This window comes from Trachurus trachurus, assembly GCF_905171665.1.
Source record: "Trachurus trachurus genome assembly, chromosome: 3".
Classification (NCBI taxonomy): domain Eukaryota; kingdom Metazoa; phylum Chordata; class Actinopteri; order Carangiformes; family Carangidae; genus Trachurus; species Trachurus trachurus.
This window is the reverse complement of record NC_139893.1, coordinates 21,536,149-21,557,025: the sequence shown is the minus strand read 5'-3', so window position 1 is coordinate 21,557,025 and position 20,877 is coordinate 21,536,149. Positions and strand designations below refer to the sequence as shown.

At 42.7% G+C, this 20,877-nt stretch overlaps 1 protein-coding gene across 1 annotated transcript in view; it reads left to right on the top strand.

Moving 5' to 3' along the window:
• The window catches only part of cskl (c-src tyrosine kinase-like), a 49,102-nt gene extending 29,583 nt beyond the window's left edge, over nt 1–19,519 (top strand). Inside the window, 12 exon segments of the mRNA XM_083969284.1 lie at nt 5,050–5,163; nt 5,863–5,975; nt 9,419–9,586; nt 9,588–9,636; nt 13,624–13,717; nt 14,389–14,454; nt 14,576–14,675; nt 14,837–14,927; nt 15,194–15,267; nt 15,955–16,150; nt 17,489–17,575; nt 17,947–19,519. Coding sequence (XP_083825410.1) covers nt 5,050–5,163; nt 5,863–5,975; nt 9,419–9,586; nt 9,588–9,636; nt 13,624–13,717; nt 14,389–14,454; nt 14,576–14,675; nt 14,837–14,927; nt 15,194–15,267; nt 15,955–16,150; nt 17,489–17,575; nt 17,947–18,129 — 1,335 coding nt within the window. The 3' untranslated portion in view covers nt 18,130–19,519.
• The last annotated feature ends 1,358 nt before the right edge of the window (nt 19,520–20,877 follow it).

Here is a 20,877-nt window from a genome sequence, read left to right as displayed (position 1 = left end):
CGCCACACTCAAAGCTGTTATAGGGATAACAATCCATTTTTAAGGTAGAAGAAGAAAAAGAAGAATAGTAAAAACTTCCATCATTCATCATTTAAGTGTCTTGTTTTGTCCAAACAGCAATTTTTCAATCTCCTTGAGACTACTCGCTCGTATAAATGCTCTCCAACGTGCACCTCCACACACTTGCAAACACAAGGTAGCTTGTGCAAGTCATGGAGGTGCTGAAATAAATCCCTATCTCTGTGTTAATGCACATTGCTGGTGTGGTGTGCACACATCCATCAAAGTGCCCAGCTCAGGTTTGGTGGTTTCACATTACCAGGCTATCTCAGTGGTTTAACTGATGCCTTAGAGTGGGATTACTGTCTCTCCTACATCCTCTGCCTTCACATGTCCTTATCGATCCAGGCTGTTTCCATCTGTCTCAGCACAGCGTATCACTACTGTGCATCCGGTGAAATTCTTTAAAAAATGTACATTACATATACATCAAAATAAACATTTTTAGGAATTTGTTAAGACTTTCGTGATCTCACTAAATGCTTTTAATCATATAATAGTACACAAGACATTTCAGTGTTTTCCTGCTTGATTCAGGCTGTCATACAGGTGCTGAATTTATTCTCCTTATGTTTTTTTCTCACTAGAGCTCTCAACTTTCCATTATGTGTTTGTCAGTCAGTGGATCTAAGTTGCACGTAATTAATCATGTTGTCATGCCACAGTCTTCAGCCATGCCAGATTATTCAGAGTTTGAGTCTCAAGACTCTGACATGACAGCCTGTGGTTTTTTTGCTGCATAAATGCAGGATGGAGTCACTGTGGTTCTGGCTTTCCATTGTCACTTGTGTGTTTCTCAAGTCAAACAGTGTCTGTCTGTCTGCAACAATGTCATGAGGCCGTTGACCTTCTTAACCCAGAATATTTTGTGGAGCAGACGAGCGACCTGCTGGTTGTGTTACCAACCCACAAAAGGTCAGAGATTTAGTAATGACCGTGCCCCTATCAGCAGACCACCAAACTGACATGAATGTCACCTCTGGAGTGAACTACATTTGGATGGTGGTGTATGTCCGATTGTCAAGCAATGATGGCACAGTTTATGTGTCAGACCCCTGCAATAGTTGACCGTGCCATTTAAAAGTATTCACTCATCAGATTCCTACATTACTGAATGTTAAAGGGATAGTTCAACATTTTAGAAAATTGTTTTATTTTTATTTTTATTTGTCGGTGCAAGCTATTTTTAGAACGGCTGAGCCGAGCCGCGAGCTGCTCAGAGCTACGCTACGGAGGCTAATGGGATTTCTTGGTTTCCCTCATCAAACTCATCAAATACACAATCCAACAACTCCAAAACGCTCTCGTGGACAAGTTGTGACCTGCACATTCACCATGCTATGAGATAACGGAACGTTACGAGACGGAGTCGTTTTTGAGGTAAATACAGAGTCTGCTTGCTGAAAAACTGTCCCTGAAGGCAACGTGCATCAGAGGTTTTGCATGAATTTACCTCTAAAACGGCTCTGTGTCGTAATGTTCCGTTATTATCTCATAGCGTGCTGCATGTGCAGGTCACAACTTGTCCACAAGAGCGCTTTGGAGTTGTTGGATTGTGTGTTTGATGAGTTTGATAAGGGAAACCAATAAATCCCATTAGCCTCTGTAGCTTAGCTCTGGGCAGCTTGTGGCTCTGCTCCGCCGTTCTAAAAATAGCTTGCACCGACAAATAAAGGTAACAAACCTACTGCTATGACTATAGCGATTATGGCAATGGCACAATTTGCCAAAATGTTGAACTATCCCTTTAACTCATTGAGTGCCATTGACGTATATATACGTCAATCAAAATCCAACGCTTGAGTGCCATTGACGTATATATACGTCAAATGCAGTTTTCTGCTGCTGGTAAATGGGGACGCTGTTGCGCACACTGTGAGTAATTTTGGGGCTTCTGGGATGTGTAGAACGAAGAAGACTGTAGATCAGAGCAAGAAGTGAAGAGGAAGGAGAAGACGAGTGCGATCGGTACAGAGATAAAAAAGTTGGGAAAAGTTTCTATTTCTAGAGGAAAACGACGGGCAGAGCCTGGAACAAGTGTAACGTGGAGCTGGAGGACAGCTTAGCCACGGATGCTATTAGCATAGCATTAGCATCCAGCATGAAGTGATCAGAGTAGGCAGGAAAGGTAAACTCATCTAGATGATCAGCACCGAAATGCCGAAGCGAAAGCGGATCGCGGAGTCAGTTTCACCAGCTGCTGTAAACCGACGTGACGACGAACCGAGAGATCAGCGCGGTGCGTCGCTGCCGCGGCCGCGTCCAGCACAGAGGCTGGAGACGCCACGACGCCTCTCTCCCTACTTCAGAGACGATGCAGCAGGAGGAGAAGGAGGGGAGGGGCAAAGAGGGGGTGAGGGGGGGGGAGAGGAGGGGGGAGGAGAGGAGAGGGTGAAGGGGCAGCAACTGCAGGAGGAGTAGGAGAGCAGGCATCACTCTGCAGAGTAAGACTCCTACTTGGTGTATTTTAGTTTTTTTTTTTTTTTTTGTACAATGAAAAAACATGTGCAATGAAATTTTCAGATGTCTTACATGTTTTTGAAGCCAAAATTAAAACGGATAAATCACTGTTTTTCTTGAGAGACTCTCTTTCACAAAAATGCATTTTTCTCAGCTTTCTAGAAAAAAAGTGGTCTTTTTGGTGCAACCAGGCTCTATTCAACTTAAGATAAATCAAGAATGGAACAAGGTACAAACAAATGGTTTTTCCCTAGTTAAATAGAGAGTCTCCTCTTTCCTTTGAGCTATTTTGTGTTTTCAGAGTCATAATACAAAATATTCTCTTGGTCTTAAAATATTACTCAAAATGCCCGAAACGCTGGCACATGGCACTGACCATTTTATAAAAGGGCTGGCACTCAATGAGTTAAGTGGCAATTTCTCTTGAGGAAACAGACTTGTGAAAATGCCTTTGTTGTCTCTTACATGTGTGAATGTAACTTGAAGTTGAAATTAGTCCTTGATTTCCTCTCCCCTCCCAGCTGATCTCTGTGTCACAGTTTCTCTAGTAATACATTCTCTCTGGCAAATCCGGTCTTCATAACTAAAGTGACGTCCTTTGGTCCAAGTGACCACACGTGGATATTAAAAACTGTGTGTTTCTCTGAATCTACATAACCCTCAGACACGGTTGTCAGGAGTGGTCCAAACTGAGACGGCATCTGACACACACGCTGCTGTACTGTGTGTTGTCGGGAATAAAGCAGCTTGCACATGGACGCTCACTCACATCTGCTGCTTTGTAGTCTGGCTTTTTTTTCAATTTCATCTCATTGACTTTATTCTATTCAGGCACATTTTTGATCACACGTCTGGGCAGGTCTAACGGTACAAAACAAATAGAATCAGCTTTCTTATCCCTGTTGTCATTTACATTTGTATTTTAGCTGTGTAGTAGCCGCCTTTACATTATTCAGAGTGACAGGCAAAGAGGGCAGCTACTGTACAGCAAAGAGCTTTAAGAGCTTATTGATTGACAAGTCGGAACTCGGATCTTTCCCAGTTGAAAACTCTGAGTTCCGACTTTAAAGTGTTCAAGACGCACCAGGTCAGAACAACCAAAAACATGACGGACCGGGACAAAGTGCTTCACGTCAGGCATAAAAACATTACAAAGGGCACAAAAACAATTTTAAAAAGAATGTTTCAATGTATTTTGGCATTTAAATGCATTTAATTGATGTTTTACCATTTACGGTGTGGTTCTGCCCCGGTGCAGATTGTTGTGTGACGTCAGACAACTGATGGGTAGAGTTCTTTCTCTACGACTTCGTCAAGTCGGAGCTCCGACTTCAGGTGGCGTTCAATTGCACTTTTTCAGAAAATCTGAGTTCGGACTTGTCTCGAACGCAGCATGAGTTTCAGAGCAGATCCTGGTACTGAAGTGAATTTCTGAGGTGGGTACTGTGGTGTAGTGTCTGTATTTAATGTTGGCAGAGACCCACACTTTATCCTATACGCTGTCAAAACAAGAAGGCAGTATCTAGTTGGTGAGATCACCACAAGTGGCCGAAGCTGCTATTTACTTGGTGGAAAGTGTCATGGTGGAAATGCACTTTTATTCCACATAACTAAATGAGACAATAGAAAAACAATTATTGCTGAGGTGAACTAGTTTAGCAGACCTCCCATCTCAAGTTCTGCCTCTATGTTGCCTTTGAAATACAAATTTAAATCTATTCATTTGTAAGTTGGTTGATCATACATATTTGAATATGAATATTATGAGTGCGCTGATGAGACACCTAGCAGAAAGAAATAAACATTTAATTTACTACAGTTTCATGGAAACAGACATTCAGAGCTGCTTCTTTTTAAAAAACTGTTACAAGAGTCCAGATTTTAATCTGTGTCAGCAGTCATGACAGCATGGCTGGTATTGTTTTCATATTGTGAGTCTGTCTGTGTGTCATCATGGCAAAATGTGGCTGTGGAGACGACTACTGTAGCGGGAACTACCACAGAGGTGGTTTTGTGAACTTTCACAGATGTTTTTATGTCTGTCTGTGGACACATTTTGTCACCACACTAGCGTCATAATTGTGCATGATACAGCCACGAAACTTCACACGTGTATTCGAAATCAAGAAGATGGGTGTGGTTCGGCCCACGAGGGCAGCCTACTGAATTTTCTGGTAATAATACAGAAATAACTGCTGAGTAATCAAGGTTAGAACATCAACATGCTGATGGGTGTGACAGCTGGGGTGATCCCACTGCAACAGAGTTTCTGTTCATTTTAGTTTCATTGGGTTTCATGTAATTGACTGTACAAGACAAACACACAATTGAATTGGATATGGCTCTTGGATATGGGTGAGAACACACATGCATGGGAAGACCCGGCAAACTCCACAAACATAGGTTTATACCCATGACTGTCCTCGCTGTGAGACATATATAAAATATAACTCATTTCAGCTTTTCAGGCTGCACTGAGTTAAATCACTGTGATTAATGTCAGTTTCCCCTCTGTCCTGTGTAATTCAGGCACCATGGTCGAGTGGCACAGAGTGTGTAGCCAAGTACAACTTCCAGACTGCCAACGAACAGGACCTGCCTTTCTGTAAAGGAGATGTACTGACCATCATTGGAGTCACCAGGGTAAGGAAGCTGGTAGCAACATTTGATATTGTATGTTTTAGTTTTTCCAGGTACTGCTCATATCGAATACGATCATTTTCTGCTTTATAAAGATGGCAAAATGGCTTTTTGTCACTGTCAGTATTAATGTGTAGGACTGTGACATAGTCGTTGACCATTCCTGACCTACGTCTTTGTTGATGTCTCTGATACTGATCTAAAGTATATTAATGAAAACACGCTGAATGGACAGCTGCTTCTTCTTGCTTGAAATAGCCAGCGCAGCAATTTCATTGCTGTTTCAGAAAACAGGAAAAAAAACAATTACTGAAAGTGGTGGTGTCCTATCTCATAATATGTGTACTGTTAAATGATTGATACTCATTTTTTGCATTTAATTTTATGCTCAGCTGAGATCTGGCAGCAGTAGTTCATAGTGAAAGTACGGCCGCTAGAAGATTGTCAGATAGTACAGCAGCCCTCACTGTTTGCAGCATCTTATTCCCACAAATGTCTGGTTGAATCAGTGGTGTTAAAGTGGATTGCAGCATCCATGCTGCAATCCACTTTAACTTGTACAGAGAACTGTAGGTCTGCAATCCCAGTGGTTTACCTCTGCTACTGACTCAGTGAATTTAGAAAATGGCTTTGATTTATGTTAAGTTGACAGCATACCTCAGTTATTAAGGTTGTGTTTTCTCGTGTTTGGTCCCCCTTTAGGATCCCAACTGGTACAGAGCGAGGAACACGGTGGGCAGAGAGGGCACCATTCCAGCCAACTATGTCCAGAAAAGGGAAGGAGTCAAGTCAGGAGGGAAACTCAGTCTTATGCCGTAAGTACCAGCCGGAGCGTGTGTGTGTGTCTGTGCATGTGTGGGCTTTCTACTAACACTCAAACATTGTTTAAGATTATAGCTGTAGACTGTTGTCACTGAAATGTTGTACTTGGAAAACAATTAAAGGGAAAATGCCAAGTATTAGACAGTATTATCAAAGGTGATGATTGGAGATGTGGTTATATCTCTGTTCACTGCCAAATATGCTCTCTCTTTTTTTTTTTTTAAGTGTGTGAACAAGTTGTTGTTGTTGTGTTCCCTGTAGCAACTAGTAAAAACATAGTGTTGATTTCAAAAACGTCAGCCACAGCATCAAAAGGGGGAACTCCATCTTTTTACAGTCTTTTGGTCTTTACACTTCCTTCCCTTGACGCTGTCTGGCTGCCACGGGGGCCGGGCCCAGCTCCACCGTACGCTTAAATCGCGCTGTTTGAAACTGCTGCTATTTTAAAAAGGAGGAAAACTTAAAGAGAGGCATATGCAAATGAAAGGAAGGAGAGGAGCGGAGAGCACACTGACTGCTGCAGCTTTTAAACTCGACAGATTAGTAGAAAGTTTTTTAATTCCAGTGGTAAATGTCAAGAAGTGAAGATTCATAAGAGAGCAGTGATGCACTGCGAGATATGATGCAGACTAGAGTTCAGTTTGTCAGTGTTTCCATGTTGTGTCAGAAGAAAACAAGTTGTTGTTGTTGTTGCTGCTGGGGGGATATGTTAGATTTTGACAGCATCAGATGATGTTCATTAGCTCATAATTAACCACTCTAAAAAACATTGTGTAACAACTGTGCTCAGGCTCCACAGAGGAAATCTTTACACTCCGAGGGGGAGTTTGGCCATGGATCAATAATCGTAAGCAGGTCGGTCTCTTCAGCGATGTCTATGGAGCTCACAACAGTCGGTGCTGTGACACTGTAACACTGAAGCAGACTTTGACCTTCGTTGTCTCGCTTCATCTGCTGCTGCTGAAAGTTTGACTCTCTCCCTTAAAACCACTTGCACCGTATTCAACATGGCGTGGACAGGGAGCAGTTTAATTAGCCCTGCTCACTGTATGAATTACTGAAGTCAAAAGCTAGCTGCAACTTTACTACTGTATAGCTGTGATGAGATTCTTTAGCTGTAGAAATATAAACTGTCGACTGCAACACAATTACTATACGGTAAATAAAGGACTTTTCAGCAAATTTTATTTTAATTTCACTTACAGGAATGACTGTTCCTGTTACTTGCTGACCTTGTGTTCTCACTGTGTAGTGAAGTTCCTCTGGACTGGAGGCATCAGCTGTAACCCGCAGGGACTTGTTGATTTAGTTATGTATGACTAACAGATGTCTCAGAGCAGACCTCTCCCTCTCCTCTGGGTCACATAAGGGTTCAGTCCTGGTCTTCTGTCCCATGCTCACCCTGATTTTTGTAAACTCAGCAGTGGGATAGTACAGTCCTCGCTTCCCATGCTGGCATTGAACAGCCTGCTCTCTTTGCTGCCCCCATGTGGCCGACATCTGAGGCAGATTCCAGCACCACCCTACAGAAAGCTGGGGTGTTCTGCTTCCTAGTTTCCTGTTGTTCCTACCAAGTTGTTTACCACATGTTTTTGCTGTGATGTAATTTATCAAAAAAAAAAAAAAAAAAAAACTGCAGCTAATTTCTATGGACAGAACAACCAGTGTGCGTCCTGACCAAGGGGGTATGTATCTCTCTGGGCCATCCATGCTTGGCGCTTGCTCCCAGATTACTGGGAGTTAAGGAGCTGCTGTCCATCGGAGAAGCTGCCTGCACTGATCTAATCAACTCAAACCCATATTAAGCTGCTTTTCCACAAGGGCCTCGCTGTCTGAGGAGGCAGAGTACGAAGAGGAGGAGGAGTGGGAGGTGGAGGAGGGAGTGACGGAGGCTGCCACTGGAAAATGGGCTAAATCAATTATGGCTGTTGATTACCACCCGTTCACCAGCCAAGACGGATAGAGAGACCCTGTGGGCTGATAGTGTTTGCGGCTCACGCAACACTTCACACAAGGAGTGACATACATTGATGGTATGATGCACATGTTTGTGGTTTAGGTTGCTGCTGGGATGGCAGTGTGTTTGACCTCCTGGCCACAGGTCTATAGATGCAGAAGAGAGGTGATGTCAAAGTCCTGATCCTTACAATAATATAAGTGTTTGTTGTAGTTTCCCTGTATTTTAAAAGGAAACTTTAGCTGCTCTATTACATGTAAACATAATGTGTTTGAATAGAGATTTGTGAAGAGCATGGAAGCATGGAGCAGTACATAAGAGAGTAATCCATCCATTAGCCTATAGATGTATGGCCTAGACCATATGGTGAGGCTAAAGCAGGCTTATACAGCCAGCCTCTAATTCAGGAACCAAGAGCTTTATTTGTTGTTAGTTCAAGCCAGCAGGACTCTGAACAACTTTTTCATTGAACCCAAGCCTGAGTTTCTTTTCCTGTCTTTTTTACTCCAAAGTGTGTTTAATAGCCAGCCCACCTCCTGGTGACTTGGTTGTGTCCTTTTCACCACATCTTCTGAGCAGTTTTTGCATTTTCCTGTTATTGCAATGCCTGTGTTTCCGACTCTGCCCTGTGCATGTGTGCGTGTGTGCGAGCGTGCGTGCGTGCGTGCGTGTGTGTGTGTACCACATTTCCTGTTGTTTGGGTTCAGGTACTTTTTCAGTGACTCCTCAAGACCAGACGGACCCCGCCCCTGCTCCATTTGAGCTGAACAGACTGGAAGTGCTGCCGGCTTCCCATTACCGCCCCATTCTTGTTTTTCACTTCTTGTTTCAGACCGGGACTGTGGGCTGTGATAGGTGGAAGTGGAGCCTTCTGTTTAGTTGAATTTGCAAATCAGTTCAGTGAAAATGAAAATGTTTGTGATCAGATGTTGGTCTGTCTGGAGCTGTTACTGTAACACTGATATGAGTGATGTACAAAGATCAAACTTCTCTCTTCCGTCATTGAAAAATAAGAAGAATCTTTGTGGTCATGCAAACCATCGGTTTCAATATCTCAACCAGTCATTAGTGTTGCTCTTTTTTCCTCTTTTTTTTTAAAATAACTTTGTCTTGTCGTTGCACAACTTTTGCACAATTTCTTCTTCCATTACACAGCTTATACATTATGCATATTTAATTTGGTAAATTTTTTTCTGTTGTATCTATTTTTAGTATTTTATCTCATAACATATTGATGTACATAATTTTTATAGGGATGTATATAGCGTATATTTCTTACTTTTCTTATCTCTGTTTTATTTTGCTCTACTGTGGCCTTATATTATATTATATTATATTAATATTATATTATATTATATTATATTATATTATATTATATTATATTATATTATTATGTGCGCTACTGGATAATTGAACCTTCTTTGGGATCAATAAAGTATCTGTAAGTCTAAGCTCTCTGCCTCTTTTCTCTCCCTGTAGCTGGTTTCATGGGAAGATAACTCGAGAGCAGGCCGAGCGGCTCCTCTACCCTCCAGAGACGGGCTTGTTCCTGGTGAGGGAGAGCACCAACTATCCCGGCGATTACACCCTGTGCGTCAGCTGTGACGGCAAGGTGGAGCACTACCGCATCATCTACACAACGGCAAGCTCACATCGACGAGGGAGAGTACTTCGAGAACCTCATGCAGCTGGTGGAGGTGAGGGACGTCAGGGAGCATAGCTGCCATTCAATCTCCTGTTATTTTCTTTACATAATACTCTTGATACCCATAATACCCTTGGCTTCAGTGCTATAGATGAAAAGGATAATGCCTGTCACTAGTCTGTGTCATTTGATTGGTGTTCTATAAAAGTTAATAACAGCAAAACTCTGAGGTACAAAATGTTAAGACAGACTGTAAACAAAGTTCCCTGTAGACAATCTCAACCTTTGACCTCTTCTGCACATCCTGTCTACAAATGTCCCTGAGGGTTGGGTGAGAAGTAGACCAACATTTTCAGGCTGCTCTCTGTTCCTAAGCTGTAGTTCCCACAGGCTTTAGTCCACAGGGAAGTTTCTTCTTTTCAAGAAACACATGGTGTCCGACATAGGTAGTTGAACCAATAGCAGAAAAAACGGATTATAATAATTATTCAGTTATTTCAAGCAAAATATTCCCGCAGTGAGGCTTCACAATTTGGTCGTATAATATGTGGTGCAAAAAAAATAAAGTGAGAATATATCAGTATTCTGACATTTTATCGGCCAAACTGTTCACCAAAACAATAATTTTCTAAGAATTCCAGAGATCATGAGGCGTAGCGCGGGGGTTTCTATTAATCAGAAGATCAGTAGTTCGATCTCCGGCTTCTCTAGTCCACATGTTGAAATGTCCCAGGGCTGAATCAAAGATACTGAGTCAAAAATCACCCCTAATGCATCACTAGTGTGTCTAGGGTAGAAAAAAATGGAACATGTTGGTTAAACTGTACGAATGTGTGTGTGAATGGGTAAATGTGACTGATATTGTAAAGCTCTTTGAGTGGTTGTTAAGACTAGATAACTGCAATATAAATGTTGCCCATTTACCATATTTTTAATTATTTTTAACCAGATGCCTCGTCAGCTTTTATTTTCAGCCTACGGTTCGTTAAAGCAGATATCAGTGGAATGTTTTTGTTAATATAAGTCCTAAATAGTCCTATTTTCCGTCAGCAATCACTTACATGAAGTATTTCAGCTAAACACGAGTCTCTCCGTCACTCTGCTCTGCTGTAACCCGAGCAGAAAACATTCTCTTCTGGGATACAAGTGTTATCCAATGAGGGAGAGAGAACGGCATGAAGGGCTGTGTGTGCAGCCAAGGGATGCGCAGTGAAGTGTGACGTAGCACGAGGACCAATTGATGCCTGACAAGGGCGGGGGCTGCTAACTCATGGTGCGTTCAAAGAAACTCGTACTTTGTGTTTTTCCTTCCTGTGAAGTCATACCAGTTCGATCTGGTACGAGTTCACGGGTCGGAAGTTACGAGTGGCCGTTAAGGGAACTTTCACAGACAACAGGATGGTAAAAACACGAGCTACGGGTTACCTGGAACGCTACCAAGTCGTAGTTGTGACTTGAAGCTGTAACTTACGGTTTCAAAAGCCTGCCTTGAACGCAGCATTAGCCGAAACGGCCGTGAAGCTGATATCTGCTTTAATAAACAGAAAACTTATCTTAAAAAAACTAAGAATAAGAAATGGTCTTATGACATTGTGTTTTCTTTTTTTATTCACAATTCTAATTAATAATTGTTGTGATTTAACTGTGCTGCTGTACGAGTGCAACACTTCGCAGACACAACACATTTGATTCCCTCAGGGAATTTCCCTAAAAAAAAAAACTCAAGTGCATGTTCACATTCTTCAACAAGCTGTCTGATCCTCTCCCTCCCTGCCTGTTATCTGAAAGCCAGTTCAGAGTGTGGAGAGGGGAAGACAGGAGACACGATAGCAAAGGGAAAGAGACGGAGAGAGAGACGGAGGAGGGGGGGCTTTCGTCCTCTCAGATAAAAGAGTGGAGCTGGATTGGCGGCTATCACACTGTTAATTGGACCTCATCTCTTTGCCTGGCGGGGTGTTGGAAGTGGACGGCAGGAATGTGCCAGCTGGCTCTGAGACTATCTACATCCCTGGTGCATTCTTGTTATCATCAGCTCCCCACAATCTCTACCTTTCTCTCCCTCCCTCTCTCTTTCTCTCTCTCTCTCTTGTTCACACACTCTGGGCTTGGTTCTGCCTCCACTTCCTCTCTCCACCTCCCTCCCTCTCCTCCTCTTCTCGCGTGCCCTTGTGTATACCTGGCATATTGCTTTCTCTCCGCCTCTCTTTGTTATCCATCTCAACCTCTTACGTTGCTTCTCCCGCCTTATGTTTCTTTCAGTCTTTCTATATCTCCATCCTCTTCTCTGTCTGCATTCCCCTCTCTCTCTCTCTCTCTCTCTCTCTCTCTCTCTCTCTCTCTCTCTCTCTCTCTCTCTCTCTCTCTCTCTCAATAATAGCCTATGAGAGGATTCCTTGAATTCTTGTGTGTTTTTCCAGCTTGTTCTTCTGCTCTTATTAGCCTGTCACAGCAGGCTTCACAAAGACCTAAATATAGACACGCACATATACATAAATGTATACCTCCCTCCTTTTATGTATGTCATCTATATGTGTCAGTCATGGAGAAGTGAAACAAAGATGGCTTCAGTTGGTATTTTAGAGGATGTAAGAGCACAGTGAATGTATTGTCAGCTACAATGCCTGTTTGTATTTTTACTCAGTGGTTACATCCCTTTCTGTTATTATATGGGAAGAGCTTCCCCAGGACCATTGTGTACTAAATATATTGTGTAAATGCACATTCTAATATGATAGAAGAACAATGCAGATGTAATAACACATGATGTTGTAGCCACATCACAGTAGCACAGTGTGTTTGTGTGTGTGTGTGACCCTGCCTTCACCATGCTGCTCCCTGGTGGTTGCAACAGTAACTCACACTGTGGTCAATTGTGCTGCAGTTGTGTAACGTTGGTTTTGTCGGTGGAAGAGCTTCTTCTTTTTCTGTTTTACTCATTCAGTGGTCACACAGAGATTTCCTGTGTAAAATCAGCGCTCTGGCAGAAAGACGCTGATTCACTATTTGCCTCATACATTCTCATTCATCTTTTTCTTCTTCTTTTTTTTTGAAAGCACTCAATCCTGCCGACCGTTCTTGGATCATCGTAGAAATCACCAAAATAAGACAATTGCCTGATTTATTATTGACATCTAATTGGATTTTATGATAAGGACCTGATATTGACTGGGATATCTTTGGTTTTTCTTGTGTTGTTTCGGGGGGTAAAAAGGTCAAATGCATTGACCTCTCCCACACCCACTCTCTCCTCTCTTGCTGCTGGTTCCCACAGTAAATGATTGAAGCTCCGTAGTCTCAGGATGACACAGTGTCAATCACGAGCAGAAGTTGAGAAGTTGGCGCATTTCAACACCACCACATTTATATGAGTGTCCAGCTTTGGATTTAAGTTTCTGTGACATTTTGATGATTGAAATATTTAAACAGTTAACTTAAGTTTTGCCAAAGTGTTGGGTGAAATATTAGTAGTGAATCATCATGTTTGCTAATGTAGACATTTTGATTTTCAGCAGCAACAGCTGATAATAAAGCAAAGCCTGGCTCCTCCTCCGTTTTCATCCTGTCTTTTGTATGGAAATTAGGCAGTGGTTCAGTATCCCACGGGACAAAACCCTTTAACTTTGATGCGTGTTGATAAAAGTTGAACCTTTCATGCTTCATTTCTTTGGTGCAGGAAAACACCACTGATATCCTGCACATATCAAATAGAGGGAGCTCCTCACATCAACTCCCAGCACAGTCTGAGGCCTCTTTTCATCACCACCTTCTTGTTCTACTGTGGGGAGCAGCTGAAAACATCAGCACACATTTCTGTTTTATATATCAAAAGTTGGTCTACAGTCTCACCAATCAGGATTAATTCATGAACATCAGACACGGCCAGGTCCAAGATATGGAGAGTGTCGGCAAACTTCTATACATCAGATTCTTTTAAACATGAAAACATGGATTTTCATTTTCTGACATTGAAACACTTAATTAAATTTTTTTTTTTTGCTTTAAAATGTTTGCATGTAATCTTCTTTTCTTCTGTCTCCAGCACTACACCAAAGATGCTGATGGCCTTTGTACCAGGCTGATTAAACCCAAGTTGATGGAGGGAACAGTGGCAGCGCAGGACGAGTTCTCCAGGAGTAAGAACACACTCGGCTCATTACCCTGCACTATAGGGACACAGATGCACACAGGGGCTTTATTGTGCTTGTGTGTACATACACATAATAAACAGACAAAGCCTGCGTTCCCTTCAAAGCTCTCTATCATCCCCGTCCTAATTGCATTAATCAACAGTGAGTAATTAATCTTTTCGTGTCTGGGGAACGCCTGCTGGGCTGCAACAGCTCTCAAGGTCAATCTGAGTCTTCCTCCACTTCCGTCTCTCTTCGTTCCTCCTCATGTACGCGTCTGACTCGGCAAATTCTTACAACAGAAAACTGAAAAACAAATAAATAAATGTAGCAATAAATCAAGACTTTTTCTCCCAAATGAGAGATCCATCTTTCATAAAGTGGGACTTCTGCTCCAACCAGAAGATAGATGCCATGGATGTGAGAACTCACCACTGAATATTTTAATGCATTTGTTGAATAGTTTAGTAGTTCTGCGTCTTTGATGTCTTCAACTTTTTACTTCCAATGTTATAAAGTGGTTCAAATAACAATAAATGTGACTTATTCCTGCCTTCCAAATTACGTAGCTTTTCCCTTGAGGTTATGTTGTGATATATTGGTGGTTGATAGTCAGGCGGATGATTTTACTATTTGGCTGTGGGGTCTGATAAGTGTCCTCTGTCCTCTCTTGGCAGGCGGCTGGGCCTTGAACAGAAAGGAGCTTAAACTGATCCAGACCATCGGCAAAGGGGAATTTGGAGGTGAGGAACTGAATTTTCAATGATCTCGTCGCCATCATTAAATTTCATCATAATAACGAGAGACGAAGGTCGACTGTCGAATATTGTGCTGAGTCGTCACCTTGTCTGTGTCCTTTCGCAGATGTGATGGTCGGAGACTACAGAGGGACCAAGGTGGCGGTCAAGTGTATCAAAAACGATGCCACGGCGCAGGCGTTCATCGCTGAGGCCTCTGTCATGACGTAAGACCCTGCAGCTCCACCTTTATCCTTCACACCACCTGTTCAATATTGCTTTGAGTCTGTGGGTACTAGGCATTTTGTCCCCTTTAAAGTCTAACCTCTATCACTGCCATGAGTGATTTTTTATGTTTCTTTTTGCCATTGTTTCTGTGTTTGTCCAGGCAACTGAGGCACAACAACCTGGTGCAGTTGTTAGGGGTAATTGTTGAGGAGAGGGGCAGTCTCTACATCGTCACAGAGTACATGGCCAAGGTGAGAATCACCAACACTACAACCTTGAGAAACACCTATGCTTCTTTTTACGAAGCCTAAAATGCATAGACACATTTCAGAATGGTATTGAAAATTAAAGCTAACATCAATAATAACCAAGTTACTGCATTTGTGAATTGAGTTCAGTTGAGAATATGTAAGATTTAAGACTTTTTATTCCCCACGTATGGGAAATTTAGGAAAGGCACGCTGGGTAAAGTCATTGTCCTCCACATGTTGTATTGATGGTGTGAACTGTGTTACAGGGCAGCCTAGTGGACTACCTGCGCTCTCGAGGGCGGACCGTGCTCGGTGGAGACTGCTTACTCAAGTTTTCGCTGTGAGTCTTTTCATCTTTGTTCAGCTACCTATTAAAATTTGTTGAAAAAGAGCTAAACTGTTGCTCTGTAGATGACAGCAGTTGAAATGAATTTCAAAACAACAGTGTTGTGCACTTGACTGTCAACATAAAAGAAGCGCTTTGTTTACACGAGCGACCATCGTGCAGCTTGTTTGCCTCAATGAAAGGCTGTTTTATCTGCAAGTCAAGTGCCTTAAAGTCTTCGTTTATTTTTCATTTAACAGCCATTTAGCCCATGCCGTAACCCCCACACACAAGTTAAAATGAGCACAGCCATTACTCTCAGATCAGTAGGCATAAATACAGAGGGAAGAATTTCATGATTCATTTCCAGTGCCGTGTAACCCTGGGATGAACTTGTTAGAGGATTGCACGGGAATAAGTAGTAACTGGTCTGGATGAGCTTAAAATGAGCAGAGGGGGAACTTATAGTCAAGATTTTTTTTCATTTAGCTCCTTTTCAATGAAAACTCATCTGGAAAATTCTTGTTTGACTTTGGACATTTTAAATCAGAGTCTGGGTTTTCCCCCTCAACGCCACCATCTTTATGGCATTAATTCAACTTCCACTGTGGTCGTCATTTATCCTGGTCTTAACAGTCGTAACCACGGCCACAGACGTGTTATCTCGCTCATCCAGCCCTCACTCATCATCTCTCCCATCAGTGACGTGTGTGAAGCCATGGAGTACCTGGAGGCCAACAACTTTGTCCACAGAGACCTGGCAGCTCGTAACGTGCTGGTGTCCGACGACAACATCGCCAAGGTCAGCGACTTTGGCCTCACCAAGGAGGCCTCCTCTATACAGGACACTGCCAAGCTGCCCGTCAAATGGACCTCCCCTGAAGCACTAAGAGAGAAGGTGAGGGCGTATGTGCTGATGCTTTCTTAGTAGTATTTATTTTTCACCTACTTCAGCTTGAATACCAAGCTGGAAGCTTTAAAGTGGGAGGAGGAAGGATGACTGCAATGCACTGCTCTGACATAAGCTTTATCAAAAACAAACAAACATTTAACCTCATGTAAGAACATTTCATTCTCTCGTGTTAAAGGTCATTATGTGTTTCAATTTACATTCACCAGATATTACCTAAGTAAACCTGTTGTAAAAAAAAAGTGTGTTTCAGCTTGATGAATATCACATGTGCAGAGTTCAAAACCCAAGCAGGTAAATTGTTATTGAAAGCTGCCTGTTCCTCTCTGTTTGTAAAACAGTTTTATTTGCAAAAAATTGTGTCAGAGATTAGAATAAAAATTTTCACACTGCAGAGTTAGAAGTGAAAAAACAACAGATAAAAAAAACAAGTGTCGACAGTCATGTTAGTGGAGCTAAAACAATTTGAACTGATGATACAACTGCCAGCGCCTTGTCATCACAGCAGCACCTTATTGTTATGGAAATAAAAAGGGAACGGTTTCATATTTAGATACGTTAGATGCTACAAGAAGTCTGTCGAAGGCCACTAAGATGGGATGTGACTATAACAGAGTTGGATGAGATAATAATTGGTGCTGTCACGCAGTTGAACTACAACAATTGCATGACCGTGAAATTAGATCATGTATTTGTGCCATTTATTTTTAAACTTTCAGGGATTCCCATTCTTAATTCAAGAAGAGAGGCCGACTATTAGAATGACTCATGCAACAGATCTTGTATGATAAAATTGGCAAATGTACCGAGTTCGCTTAATACAGTCACTTGTGCCAGTAAAGAATGAATCTTGTGCTACAAGTGATTCTTGCATCACTTGTTGTACTACGATGCACTTGCATTGTATTCATAAAATAAATATGACAGATGTTAGCCAATTCCTTTAATTCCTGCATTTCAGGTGGACTGAAGTTTCTGTAGCAGCAGCAGTTCCTCTCTGTGGTGGCCGCTCCTCCGTTTGCTCTTTCTTCCTCTTTCACTGTGCAAATACAAACTCTCTGCAGCCTGTGCTTACGTGGAATCCTGTTTGAACATGCTCAGCTTTACTTATTACATTTTTAATATAGACTCCGGCAAAAATATTACAGTACTAACACTTTATTATTATTGTCATATTCACATATCCTCACTTGAACTCCTGAAATAGCACTAGACAAACAAAACAGAGACCTGCTTTTTATGGACAGAGGAAGACAATAAACCCAGCTGCTGCATATGAAGTCATGAACCTCTTCTTTTTCTCTTTCTCTCTTGTTTGTCCAACAGAGGTTTTCCACCAAGTCGGACGTCTGGAGTTACGGAATCCTACTTTGGGAGATCTACTCCTTTGGGCGCGTGCCTTACCCTAGAATTGTAAGTACCTGAACACTGGTCTCTGTGGATCACCGAGGTCTGAGGTGCACCAGCAGATGGCAGGCTTCGTTGCAGGGACCAGTGTTTTTTATTTATTTATTTTTCCTCCTTGGAATAAAATGTCTTGTGCTGTCATAGTTGACCCCAAAATAATTAGATTTATGCCATTTAACTGCTGGAGCACGTCATTGAAAATGTGACACTTGCGAAATTATGCATTTAATTATTACACCACTTCACCTCTCGTCACATTTCCATTACCACGCTTTGTTGTCACTGTGGAGAGTTAGTAACCTTTGCCTGGTTGAAGTCGAGTCTGTTACGTCAGCTCACTTTTTGCGCCTCTGCTCTGCTCTGCTCGTGTGTCTCAGCCCCTGAAAGAGGTGGTGCCCCGGGTAGAGAAGGGATACAAGATGGACGCCCCCGACGGCTGCCCGCCCGTGGTGTACGACCTGATGAAGCAGTGCTGGACCCTGGACCCCGTGGTGCGGCCCTCCTTCCGCATGCTGCGGGAGAAGCTGCAGCATATCAGAGCCAAGGAGCTCTACCTGTGAAGAGGAGGCGGGTGGGGGGGGAGAGGAGGGTGGGGGCGAGACGCAGCCGAGCGCAACTGTACAGTGGGAGGAGGAGGAGGAGGAGGAGGAGGAAGAGGAGAAGAGGGACCACAGCGCCTTCCTCTTGCCTGCCCAGCCTGTTGACCTGTGGGACTGCCTTACCGTGCCCCCCCTCCCCTGACTTCAGACGTCCACCAGCCGTCCTCTGCTTCCATACAAGGACTGTTTTCCTGTTTGTGTTGTATAGCTTTTGCCGGACAGTTTCCTCTTCTCTTGATGGGCCACTGTTCTTCCCTCCCTCTATACCTGCTGCTGCTCACCCACTCTCTCTCTCTCTCTCTCTCTCTCTCTCTTTCTCTCTCTGTGTCTCTTCTCTCTTGGTCCAAGTTTTCTCGTCTTCCTGCACCCGGAAGATCGCTCCTCTTTTCTTATGTTTTCCCTTCCCACCTCCTCCTCCTCCTCCTCCTCCTCCTCTCCTGAACATGGCATTAACTGGAGGGGAGGCTGGCCTTTTCCTCCACGTTTGTCAGGTGCTCTTTCTTCTTCCTCTTTTTCTTCTTTCTCTTCTTCTTCTTCCCCCTCACCCCTCCATCATTCCTGGTTCTCTGTAACACCATGTGGCTCTGCATGCCTTTCAGCCCAGCTTTCTGTCATTCCATCCTTCCTTCCTTCAACCCCTTCCCTACCTCCCTCCCTCCCTCCCTCCCTCCCTCCCCTTCGGCGTGGTGTCAGGTGTGGGGCCTTCGCTCTGTGCCAAAGTGCCTCCAGTCTACAGAGCTCCAGACTTCCCTCCAGCACTTCTTTCAATTGGACTGTTGTCGTTTATTTTGTTTTTAATTACTTTTTTTTTTAAAGATTTTTTTTTATTGCTTTCTTTTTTTCAGGGAGGTTATAAAACCATTTTTTAAAGTGTTGTCTCCCCCACCTCCACCATGTCCCCATCGGACTGAATTATTCTTTTTTTGGTTTGTTTTTTCCAAGTGTCCAAGAAGAGCATGAATAGGAAGAGAGAGGACATGGGAGCCAGTATCATATTCGTCCTCCAACCAAGACGGAGAGGTGTGGGGGGGCAGGACAATAACAGGAGGAGAAGGGGGAGAGGCAGTTCACAAACATGGTTGATTCATCATATGTGGGCTTGTTTTTATATCAAAATATATTTAAAGGATTAAAAAAAAAAAAAAGAACAAGGAAAAAACTGACTGGGGCAGAGAATCTTAAAGAGGAGGACTTTCAGGAGCCAGGCGTCTCTTGGCGTTAGGAATGTTCAGTGTCTCTGTGAACGCTGGGGTCGGGGTGGTGCATGCTATGTGTGAGAGGCCTTGGGTTCAACTGTCAGTGCTTTCAATGTTCATTGTTTTATTATGCTATCATGATTATGAATAAATCATTCCATCTGAACAGTGTGGAAACACCTGCATTTTTGTGTGAGTGTGAGAGAAAGAGAGAGAGAGAGAAGAGGTGAGATGTGAATTCAATTGAGGCGCATATTTTAAATGACACATCAAAAGCAGAGAGATTTTAGCAGCTGAGTGGACAGGAGGATGCTGAATATTTGGCTTTAATGAAATTTACACATTTTCTCCTTTAATAACTCCAGAAAGCATATACTCTTCAGCTCCACTGAGCAGATCAGGTTTATGCACTTTACTCAAGGCTCCTTGATACAATAGATCAGTGATTCCCAACCAGGGGTACATGGAAGCATTTATTAATTTATTTCCATGATAAGTAAATATTCCAGGTCATTTCATAAGCCCATTACTAACAACTAGCTCCCCCTGGGAGACAATAACCTGTAGAACAACTCAAACGTCCAGTTACTGTTGCTATGGACTCAGGAGAGGGTTCAGGGAGCTGAACGTGACAGAGTTTAATAGAGCAATGGCAGGTTGATTTTTATTTATTAATTATTTTTATTTTGAGGGCAGACATTCTTTTTTATTTTTATGCTTAATTTGAGTTCAAAAGAACAAAAAAGAAGGATAATTATTATTTAGAATACAATACACTAAGTGTAAAATGTATTTGCACAAATTAAAGAGAGAAATTTAAATGATTTTCATTTCATAATCACTTAGGTTACATTTTACTCATGGTATTACTTATATTCATGATATAACAAAAAGGGTACACAAGACAAAAAAGGTTGGGAACCACTGCAATAGATGATGGAGGAGTAAGGGTTTGTAATAGAGTCTGTAATAGAACAGCAATGGAAGGTTAAGAAATATGATTTCTTTACATTCATATGTTTGCTTAGGTAAATGTATGTCTGGACCCTTCAGTGTGGGAGATAAAAATGAGAGGTGCTGGTTTTCAGCACATCTCCTCCTCCAGTCACACCCAGCATCCTGAAAATAGTTCCTTGCTCTTCAACACCACGGCAACTTGTGACGAGGATCATGAGACAGACTGACTTCTTCAGACCGACGCTGCAAAGAAGTGCGTCTCACGTCTGTCTCCGAGCCCGATGTCTTCACAGATGTACAGCTATAAATAATCCTCCTGTGATCGTCCTTTGTGAGCAGAGGTTTTGTGAACAGGTGGTGAAGTGTCAGCAGAGCCGTTATACGTGTGAAGCGTTGTTAGTGCTCCTGTCAGCTGAGCACTTACCAGCAGTTAACAAGCAGCTGGGTTCATTGTGCCACCTCTGGTCTCTCCGGGGAAAGTGTCCACTTAACCCCCCCACCCAGTGCAGCAGTCGTCCTTGTTTCTGACCCCCTGTGATTCCATTTTTAACTAATT